At 38.5% G+C, this 11,074-nt stretch overlaps 1 protein-coding gene across 1 annotated transcript; it reads right to left on the reverse strand.

The window, feature by feature from the left end:
• Positions 1-1,044: 1,044 nt before the first annotated feature.
• LOC114684394 (olfactory receptor 7A17-like) lies at positions 1,045-4,805 on the reverse strand. Its single transcript, XM_028858958.1, has 2 exons — positions 3,904-4,805; positions 1,045-1,069 (listed from the first exon to the last, which is right to left on the reverse strand). The coding sequence occupies exons 1-2, from the start codon at positions 4,803-4,805 to the stop codon at positions 1,045-1,047; spliced, it is 927 nt and encodes a 308-aa protein (XP_028714791.1).
• Positions 4,806-11,074: the final 6,269 nt, after the last annotated feature.

Here is an 11,074-nt window from a genome sequence, read left to right on the forward strand (position 1 = left end):
GTACTTACCTTGTAACTAGACCTTATAATATACCAGCACCCAACCTGGGGAAATTTTTTTTATAAAAATTAGGCCTTCCATTTGTTCTCAGGAGATTCTATTGTACCACCTTTTTGCCAGCTCACCAGGAGGCGGGAGTCTTTCTGTATCCCTAAAGCTCCTTCCACCTGAATCTGGTTTCAGTACCTGTCTAGGGAACCAATTCTCTCCACCTGCCATTGGCTGTACCTGCTGCTATGACCTTATTTAACACATGGTGTCAGCATGCTTTCTAAGTAAGCAGAGGCAGCCTTCTCTCAGGCATTGCCCCTCTTCCTTTCTATTGACTCAAGGCTCACTCTAGAGCTCACATTGGTGCATTCCCATGTCTCTCTGGAGTAGTTTTGCTACTGTCAGCAGGACCCTGAATCCCATCGAAGGTGCTCAGGGCAAGGCAGGCTTTTTTCCTGCCATTTCCCCAGCACCAGCCTTTGCTCTGAAGTAGACTTGGTTGAGGGAACTTGTCTTAGCATAATCCATGTATACTTCCTACCAACTGGTCACATCTGGATCTCCTAAGGGTTGCCTCCCTTTTCATTTTAGCTCATCATTTGTTAATGCTGGACCATCTGTTTTATTCACAACAAAGGGCTGAAAGTCATGTCTTTCCTATATGCAGAGAGAGCAAACTCTATTGATTCCAATTATCTACACTTTACAAAAAAAAAATTGCTACACATGTGAGCAACATGAGAGTTAGAATTTATAATTTAGAGTTTAGAATACAAGAATTAGATAGAAATAATAAAAAACATTTAAATGAACATGAAGCTGAAAATGAAAAACTAATCTAATAAAAAAACTCAGTGTTAAGCCTCACCAACATACTGGACCATGTAGAAGAAAGAATACCAACACTTGAAGACAAAATAGAGGAACAGGATCCCTCACGTCCTCAAAGTAAACAAGAAACTTAGCACATGAACAGACCATACAGCATTTTTGAGACACCATTAAAATGTCAAATCTATACATGGTGGGCATAGAAAAAAGAAGAATTCCAGATTAGAGTCTGGAAAAATACTTTCCTTTTTAAATTAAATTATATTTGTATTACTTTCCCCCTTTCATTTCCTGTTTCTAGCCCTTCCTATGTCTCCTTTTTCCAACCCCTCACATGCTCTCTCTCAAACTGATAGCCTCTTTTTACTTTGATCATTCTCTCTCTCTCTCTCTCTCTCTCTCTCTCTCTCTCTCTCTCTCTCTCTCTCTCTCACACACACACACACACACACACACACACACACACACACACGCATCTAGACTTGTCTTGTACTCACATCTTGCTTTCACCTCCAAAATTCCAGGGTTACATTGGTGTGCTGCTATGGCAATTTTGTACGGAGAACTTACATTGCCAAGTCTATGCCAAGAGACTCCAATTTTGAGCCTTACAACTACCTCATGAAGTATGGACTTTACTCCCTACTTTATAGGTGAAGAACAGTATCTCAGAAAGGGAAAAGCACTTGGAAAGGATCACACTGCTGGTAAGTAATAGAAGTGGAATTAAGATCAAAACAGTTTATTTTAGTTTTGAGAGGGACTTAGTCTGTGGCCCTGCATGGCCTCCTTGAAATTGTGACTCTCCTGCTTTAGCCATTAAAGTGTGGAGATCACAGGCATGAGCCACCATGATTGTTTCAATATAAGTGACTTGTTAATGTTCCATTTATAGTTGAGGATACTGATGGTCTATGGTATGTGACCTTGCTGTATACTATCCTCTCACAACGGACTTCCATGACCTTCTACCTTACATCCAACCTTCTGACATCTTTAGTCACTCCATGATGACAGATATTAATCTCTAAGCTTGATATGTCCTTCTGCCTTATCAAAGTAGTGGGGGATGGTGCACAACATCAATGTCACAGGTTGCCAAAGGAAGCTTGATGTGATAATGTTCTCCCTCATCTCCTGTGTGCAGACCAAGCACAAGGAGAATTGGTGAAGCTTAATTCTTGGCTGAGTGCAAGAGGAGCTGATTCTACTCTTCTACTCCATGCCTGGAATCAAGCAGCTGCTAAGATACCAGGGATGGAACAACCATGAGTTACAATCACTACTCCATGAAGCTCGCCTGCACTCAACACGAGAGGCAGGGAAGCCTGGGTGAACAAAGTGAGCACTGGACCCAGGATGGACTTCTGAGCAGGATTCTAGGCAGAAATTCTCCTGGCCTTGACCCAATGCTTCCTGATCTAGGTGCTATATCTCTTGTTTTCCTGTCTGTAGACTATACCAGCTCTTTCTAGTAGCTATTGCTTTTCTCTGAATGACTGGTCTAAATCCATCCCTTTCTGCTACAATGGTAGTTTATCTCCATATGTTCACTTGTCCTTGTTTTGGGGAGTCTCAGAGTCAACCTGTAGAGTGTGAACCTTCTAAGATCTCTGCAGATGCTAACAAAACCATGACTTCACTTACCCCATCCCACAGTTTCCCCATTTAATCCATATGTGCCCAGAGAGGTGGTATTGAGACTTAGAGCTGACACACAGCCTCTGGCCACATCCCCAGGTCATCTGGTTGGAAGCAGGATGTTGGAGCCACAGATATAGAACTGGAAATCTATCTCCTCCAATCAACAAAATACCTCAGTAGGTAAAGACGCTTGCCACCAGGTGAGATGACCTGATTTTCCTCCTCATTCTCCACCCCCATGGTGGAAGGAGAGAACTGGCCTGTCCAAGTTGTTGTCTGACTTCCAAATGAGGACACTGGCCCTTATACCACTATTAGGATTTTAAGAAAAAAAATCATGTCCTGTGAAGACCAATGCTGCATAATCTGAAAGATAGAAAGTCTAGGAGACTGATGTTTTTCCTGCTTATTTGGCACATGTCTCTTGCTACTCCATCTCCTGGGCACTCAAAACCCTGTGAGATATTGTCCTGTGTGCAACAAAAATGTTTCCTGAATTGTCTGGTCCCAGGTGACCTGGGTAAAAGTCAGGGGAATCACTATTGTTACTTCTCCACCAAGTTTCTACACTAAAGGTTTGTTATTTATCTTCTAACAAATACTAGAGCCAATTAAAGTTTTCTCTCAAGTGTAGGTTCCTTGAAATTTCACATGTTGCTAATGCACAGCTTGCTGTCTCTAGAAAATTACCACTCTGCTTTAAACAATGGGGGATTGTGCTCCCTTGAATATATAACCATGACACTCACATCCATGGTCTCATGTGATTTTTCACGTACCACGTAGTATTTTATTTGTTATTTTGCAAAAATTACAGCTGAAAATATAGTAATAAGAAATGATGGAAAGAAATTCTTTACTCAGCTCTTCCAATGGCAACATCAAGAAAAATTATGGTATAATGTCATATCTATGATAATAATCCTTGGAACTCATACAAAAGTGAGAGATGAAAACTGACTCCACAAAAATGTTCTCTGACCTCCACATGTTAGTCACAGCATGTGAGTCAGCATGTATGTATTATACAGTCACACATGCATAACTAATAAATAAAATTTATTTTAAAATTCTAAGTCTGACACATGTCCCTTGCAAGGAAATTATTTCTAAACGTTATTCTCTGTGATCAGTGTAGATTTATGAATATTTCTTGGTTCAAAGATTGAGAAAAATGTTGGGAAATTTGGGAAAGGACAAAAGAGAGAGAAATGAATGTCATAGTGAATGCTGACAGTGATAAAGTGGATCCCCTGATTGAATTGTATAGAGAAGCTGAAAACAAAGAGTGAGAAACTCCAGTGATAAAACAGAGGAAGCACGTTCCACTTTCAGGATCCCATCAGAGAACTCTGAGCTGTGTGATCATGGACACATAATCATGTTCAGCACCCAAGTAAAGGAATATTCTATTCCTTCCATCCCAATATGTTTCTCAGTGCCCTCTTTATATCTTTATTCCTAAGGCTGTAGATGAAGGGGTTCAGCATAGGAGTGACCACACTGTACATCACGGAGGCTCTTGCAGTTGACTGTGAATTTTCTGTCGAAGCAGAACTGAGGTAAACACCCAGGCCTGTGCAATAGAATAAAGAGACAACTGATAGGTGAGATGCACACGTCGAAAATGCTTTGTACTTCCCTTGCAGTGATGAGATTGCATGAATGGAGGAAACTATCTTGCAGTAAGAGTAAAGGATGCCCATCAGGGGACAGCAAGCCCACAGTACAGCTGCCAAATAGATAACCACATCGTTGGGAAGGGTGTCAGAGCAAGCATGGTGGACAACTTGATTAAGTTCACAGAAAAAGTGTGGAATTTCCAAGTCGGTACAAAAGGAGAGTCGCAATGTCATTAGGCTTTGTGTTGTGGAATGAAGGATATTCATGATCCAGGATGCTAGGACCATCAGCGCACAGAGTCGAGGACTCATGATGACAGTATAATGCAGGGGGTGGCAGATGGCCACATACCTGTCATAGGCCATCAAAGTCAGCAGAAAGATTTCCAGCCCTGAAAAGAGTATAAAGAAATGCATTTGGGCAATGCAGTTCCTATACGTGATGACATTACTTTGTGTGTGTATATTCACCAACATCTTCGGGACAGTTGTAGAAGTGAAGCAGACATCCACAAACGATAGGTTGGACAGGAAGAAATACATGGGTGTATGCAGGTGGGGGCCTAAAATCGTTGCCAGGATGATGAGCAGGTTCCCAAGCATGGTGACCAAGTACATGGCCAGAAACAGTACAAATAAGAAAGGCTGCAGTTTGGGGTTCTTTGAAATTCCAAGAAGGAGAAAATGTAAAATTTGTGAGTCATTCTCTGGCCCCATTTAGTGGATGTAACTAAGGAAAAGAGAAAGGGCATGAAAATACATGACACAATTGTGAAACCTTAGAGAAACCTTGTCCCTGTATATCCTGTATCCAAGATTTGAATTTGCAGACTCTAGATATGAATGGGATCTACAATAGTTTGTAACATCTCACATCTGATTTAAAAACTTCATACCACACTCTGCTTTTTCCTGGCTGAGTTTTGAATGGTCATTAATTTTAAATGCTATCTCTTTTGAATGCATTCAGGGAATATAAATTAGTTATGATAGTATAAGAGCCAACTCTCAGGAAAGAATTGGTCAGTGCAGAATGCAAATGTTTCTAAAATCACATGAGGATGAAATAACACAAACAAATAAAAACAAATAAATACTTGAAGTGATAGTCTAAGAAAGATGTAAGTTGGTGACAGTTACTAGGAAAGGAAACAAAGCTACATGGGAGATGGTAAATAGGGAGCTTTATTTTGTACTGAGCATGTGGGTGAGAAAAAAAGACAAGAGAAAAGAGACCCCTAGAAAATTAATAGGGAGCTATGTTACCTAATGGAGTATGTGCCTTGCAGAAGGAACAGCCAGTGAAATGCTCTGAGGAAGGTGTTTGTTTTAATGTGTAAGTCTAACCTAAAGGTAGAGTGACTAGGAGAATAAACAAAAAATATACTGCAGGATGAAGCAGCTTTATTGCTGTTGAAATAGCAAGACACAATGACATTTCTCCGGTCATATGTCATTGCATTATTTTTAACTTGGCTGCAAAATTTTCTGTGTATTTGTTATCTTCCCATTGCCATGATAAATTATCTGATGATATTAACTTAAGGAAAGGTTATTTCCTAATGGTTTGAGGGCACATCATGGCTGAGAAGGGAGGCAAGCAGAATCACAAGATGGCTGGTCATAGTGCATCCACAGTCAGGAATCAGATAGAGATGAATACTGGTGCTATTCCAACATATATATATATATATACCTGTAAGTGTTGGAATAGCACTTAGAAATGGGATATTAGGTGATATATGAAGGATGACAAAGGGCACACTAGTCTTCAAAGAGGATAGAAAGCTGGTAAGCTGGTACTTCAAATAAAAAAAGATTGTAATGGAGTGAGAGAGAGAGCATGAGAGACAAAGACATAGATAAGACAAGCTAGACATCCTTATGTGTGGAGTGGGGTGAGGCGGAGCAGCAGGGGTCATGTGTCTATCTCCTATAGGATAAAAAAACCAGTAAAATGTCAAAAAGAAAACATTTACAATATAGAAGTAAAAATATCTTTTAGAGTGATGCCATAATAGCTGAACTTGCATTTGGGTAAAAATGCAAAGTCAAGAATAAAACAAACAAAAAACTAATAAGATAAAACATGCCCAAACAAAATAAAATTAAACAACCTCCCTCCACAAAAAAAATGGAGGCTGGGAAAAACATGAGGAAAATAGAATGTATGAAGAAAATTTAAATAAAATAAATTAAAACAAAGTTTTTGAAAAGAAATATACAAATAACTACAGAATTTTGGAGGGTTTTATACTGAATATTTGAAGTGTGCTTTTTCCTACAGTTTCTATATAAATTTGACTAACTGGAATTTATATTGTGTTGCACTTTTATTGGAGCATAGTAATGGCATGCTCTTATGGATTACAGTATGAAGATATAATACATGCATACATATGAGTGTAGCAATCAAAACAAGCTAATGAGTGTACTAATCATCTCAACTACATATTGCTTAATTATACTAAGAATATGCAATGTTATTGAAGGTATTTTGAAATATACTGTACAGGATATTTTGTTGTTTGAGAATTTCATTTATGTATATAATTTCTTTTGGTCAATTCCACCCTCATTCTCTTCTCTCTCACTCCTTCTCTGTCCCTAACCTCACTTCTCCCTCCAAACTTAATGTGCTCCTTTTTTGAAACCCATCAACTCCACTTAGTGCTGCAAGTATATGTATGGGTGTGGGACCATCTACTGCATCATTGGTAACCTCAAAGGGGTAGGATCCTCAGAAAAGACTGACTCTTCCTCCTCTAGCAGCCATCAATTGCCACTAGCTCCTCAGCTTGGGGTGGGATTTTGTGTGCTGGGTTTTGCCTGACTTTGATATTGTGAGGGCCCTTCACATGCAATTTAGCTTATTATTTTTTAACTCTTGTCTCTCTACTGGGCAAAAGAACAGCAAAATGCATATCCCTATGATGCCATTGATCAACCTTTTCCCAGTCTTATCCCACAACCCTGTTTCTGTTAAACTATAGTCTATCTCTGCTTTTAAGATCAATGTTTTAGAGTCCATGGGAATTCAATTATTATTTCTCATTCTGTGGGGAACAAAACCACACAAACAGGTACAGAACTATCAGTAATTTTTTTATTCACAAGAGCACAGCAAATCTCTGTTTTTATCTCCTAATGTGCATGCAGCTTGAGTTCTTTGGCCAGATCCAAAGGGCATGGTGTGATTCTCCCTGTTGCTCCACCCAACATGCAAAGAGGCCCCCAGAACATGTCCTATGAAATTCTTTGCAACGAACCCTTAGGGCATGTGTGTACCTTCATTTATCCCATTGTGCTGTGACTCAGCCTCCTAAAGTGAGATCTGCATGAGCAGATACTCCACTGTTTTGCTTACTTTGAAGTTTCACTGTGCTGCGTGAATATTTCTGCATTACATAGAATAAAAGGAAAGAAAAGGGCATGGGACATAGCAAGAATGTCAAAGGAAAAATGCAAAATCCAGTGAGTTCCAAACAACAATAGAAAACAGGCTCAACCAAAATCAGTGATTAGGTTAAAGACCATCTATAATATTAACAATCAAATGCTACCAGTGGAGATAGCTGATTTACTTGACAATAAACTACACTTAAAAGAATGTAATGCATGATAGTCCACTCACTGTGTGGTCTACAGCAGAAGTTCAGTACATAATGATCTCAGAGTATATGTACATTTAACATATGACATGTTGTATCTTAATGGAGTTAGAAAAGCTTCAATGCTTAAGTAAAAAAAAAAATGGCGTGAGTGGCAATCTTACAGAAGGAACATAAAATTGGTCCTCTAGTTCACATATCTTAGAAAAACTTGGGAAATAGTGACATCATTATCAAATTAAACAATACATTAGATGGGAACATAAGGAGATGTTCATGGTAGATAAAATCATCTTGATTAATGTGAGAGATTCATAGGTAAGAAGATAGAAACATTTCAGCAAAATAAGAGGAGCACTCCAAAGGTATAGAAGGCATAACTGGAGATTACGTTGAATCTATGGCAACTAGAAAACATCTAATATAATAAAAAGTAACTTTAAGCAGTTGTCCAGCTCAAAAGGCAGAGATACCCTTTACTTTGTTCTACAATTCTCTGCATGCAGTACTCAATTTCTCTTTTCCACCTAATTAACCACAGAAACTTTAACACTCATATACTCAGCCACCTGAAGCTTACCAACTCCTCTCCTGATTGGGCTTCCATCGCCATCAGTTCATCTTCAACGTAGACCCTGCCCCACTGAGTTCAGTGTCCCTTTCCCCTCCTGTTATGGTGAATATACAACTGAGTTAATCAAACAAGCCAGTAAATAGCCATAGCCATCTGGCATCTCTGAGATCCTCTGGATTGGTTCTAAGGTAACTGTAGTGAAATGTTTTTTTTTCTTCCCTGTTGCAGGATTTTTCCTGCCATATTAGCCATGTTTCCACACTAACCTGGGTGGTTTAAAGATGGGAGGTCTCTGTGTGGAATTCTAAATTCTTCAGATGGTTGACAGTGGAGACAAAAGTTATATAATAAGATGAGACAGTAAGACTAGATCAATCTTCATTCCCTGAGTCAATGGTGATGCCAACGCAAACAGCCATGTTCTGAGCAGAAAGAGGTTACACATGCTGAGCAAATGTAAAAGGGATATATTTACATCTTTGAATGTCTGCTCATTAGGCACATTTCACTGTTTCTCTTATGATTTCATGTCTGGGAGCAACATTTCCCAATGGGATGTTTCTATGCACAGAGAAATTTTTTCTTGCTGATTGTCTTTTACCATTTGCCTCCAAGTGATGTTATCTCCTGACACCCTATCAACACCCTCAATGAAATTTTGCTCAAAATCTAACACTAAAGAACTACTTTTAATTGGATCCCATGGCCTTCACTCATGCTGAGGACATAGCCCTCAGTGTCACCTGAATTTCAAATTCTTACCTCTTCTGTAAAGGGCTAATTTGTCATGTCTTAATATAAAAGCATGATCAGTATGATCCTTGGCTTCATGTACCTTTTTACAAAGCACTTATCTTTGGAAATATTCAATGACTGAACACATGTCTTCACATTATCCTGAGGGACAGGAACTTTACTTTCTAGGTTTTATAGACTCTGTTCCTTGTGGTCTGTACTAATAGGGACTTTTTTTCTGATCTGGTGTGAATGGGACTCAAAAGGTTATGTAATCTGTCTAGCTGGGCTCATTCAGAATGTAGTGTTAACTCTTCTTAGGAAGATGAGAGCAAACAGGTAGGGCACTGACAACAGATCCACTTATTGAACTTTTTCTGAGGAAACATGAACACATGTGTCCAGACAAAGTCACAAATACAGATCAATTATAATTATCTGTATTTCTTTTATCCATCCATCATCTCAGAGTTTTTACTTAATATCCTTGTGAACATTTCAAGTAGTTTTCTACCTATTTTGAAATCCACAGTAAATTTTACTAGTATCATTTTACTAGTATCAATGTAGTATCATCACTCTATTACACTGCAGATAGTTTTGTCTATTTGTATTGTCAGTCTATGACGACACCACTCTGAACATGCCACATCTCATCTACCTATATTGTTGCATTACATCACAAAACCCTGTGCACACCCATTTTTTCCTGCAGCTTCCAGCCTCCACCCATTATTTTACCCTTTACTCATATGAAGTCGACAATATTAGTTTCCACATTTGACTAAGAGCTTGTAGTTATTTTTCTATGCGTTGCTTCTTTTACTTAACGTCATCTAATTTCACCCACCTGCTCCAGATGTAGGATTTTTGTTATTTCTTTAAATCCAAGGAGTATTCTACTGTCTATATATACCAGATGTTCTAATTTGCTTTCTGTTGTAGTGATGAACACCTTGACCAACAGCAACTTTGGGAAGAAAGGTTTGTTTCATTTTATATTTCCAAATCACAGTCCCTCAGAGAGAAGTCAGTGCAGCAGGAATCTGGAGGCAGGAACTGAAGCAGAGACCATGAAGGAGGCTACTTACTGGCTTTAGCAATTCTAATGTTTTTTTTTTTTTCTGGGAAAGTCTTTTGTTTCATCTCTATGAGGTTTCCAGCAAAGGGGGTAAATTGGCTTTTTTTTTCTTTCTAATTTGTGTGATGTTATTTCTCTTGTCTATTTGCTCTGTATACAGCTTCAGGAATCATGGTGTATTGTTAATGGTGAGAGTGAGCATACTGTCATGGTACAAATCTCAGAAAAAAAATGCCTTCAGATTCCCCCTACTGGATATGATATTAGATGTCAGTGAATCATTGTATGGTCTTTGTCATGATGATGTACATTTGTTCTATTATGGATTTTTTTAAGATTTTCATCACAAAGGATGATTGTATATTTTCAAACACCATTTCTGCACCCACAAAATGATCATTCAGTTCCTACATTCAACTGATGGTTTAGCATGTACTTGGATTTCTATATGGATCACCATGCACTTCGTAAATAAATCATATTTGATCATACTACATAATTATTGAAAGGCACTGTGAGTTTAGTTGGCCAATTTCTGGCATTGTAATTTTAATTTTTTTTTTTTTTTTTTTGTTTTTCGAGACAGGGTTTCTCTATGTAGCTTTGCGCCTTTCTGAACTCACTTGGTAGCCAGCTGGCTCGAACTCACAAGATTCGCTGCCTCTGCTCCAAGTCTGGATTAAGGCGTGCGCCACCACCGCCCGGCCTGTAATTTTAATTTGAAGACAAAATGATAAAAACATTGTTTTAACCCATGATTTTGATTTTGTTGGTTTTTTTTTTTTTTACAGAATAAAAAAGTTTTCCCTCATTAATCTTCTATGTGACAGGAATGATGGAAGATATAATCATGACAGGTGTGATACTGAAGCATATGGTGTTCTCCTACACATAAATTAGGATCAAGCATTGCAAAATCTCCCTTTTCATCTTACATTTTATTAGTCTGGTCCTCCTATAGTTTTAATTTCCATAAAAATATGTG

The sequence above is a fragment of the Peromyscus leucopus genome, chromosome 23 (assembly GCF_004664715.2).
Source record: "Peromyscus leucopus breed LL Stock chromosome 23, UCI_PerLeu_2.1, whole genome shotgun sequence".
NCBI lineage: Eukaryota > Metazoa > Chordata > Mammalia > Rodentia > Cricetidae > Peromyscus > Peromyscus leucopus.

What these genes read in the sequence shown, in the direction of transcription:
- LOC114684394 (XM_028858958.1), bottom strand. Translation starts at nt 4,805, where the DNA reads ATGGGGCCAGAGAATGACTCACAAATTTTACATTTTCTCCTTCTTGGA. An exon ending in AAAGATATAAAGAGGGCACT is followed by an intron (nt 1,070 to 3,903) that starts GAGAAACATATT and finishes TTTAATTTAAAA; the next exon opens with AGGAAAGTATTTTTCCAGAC.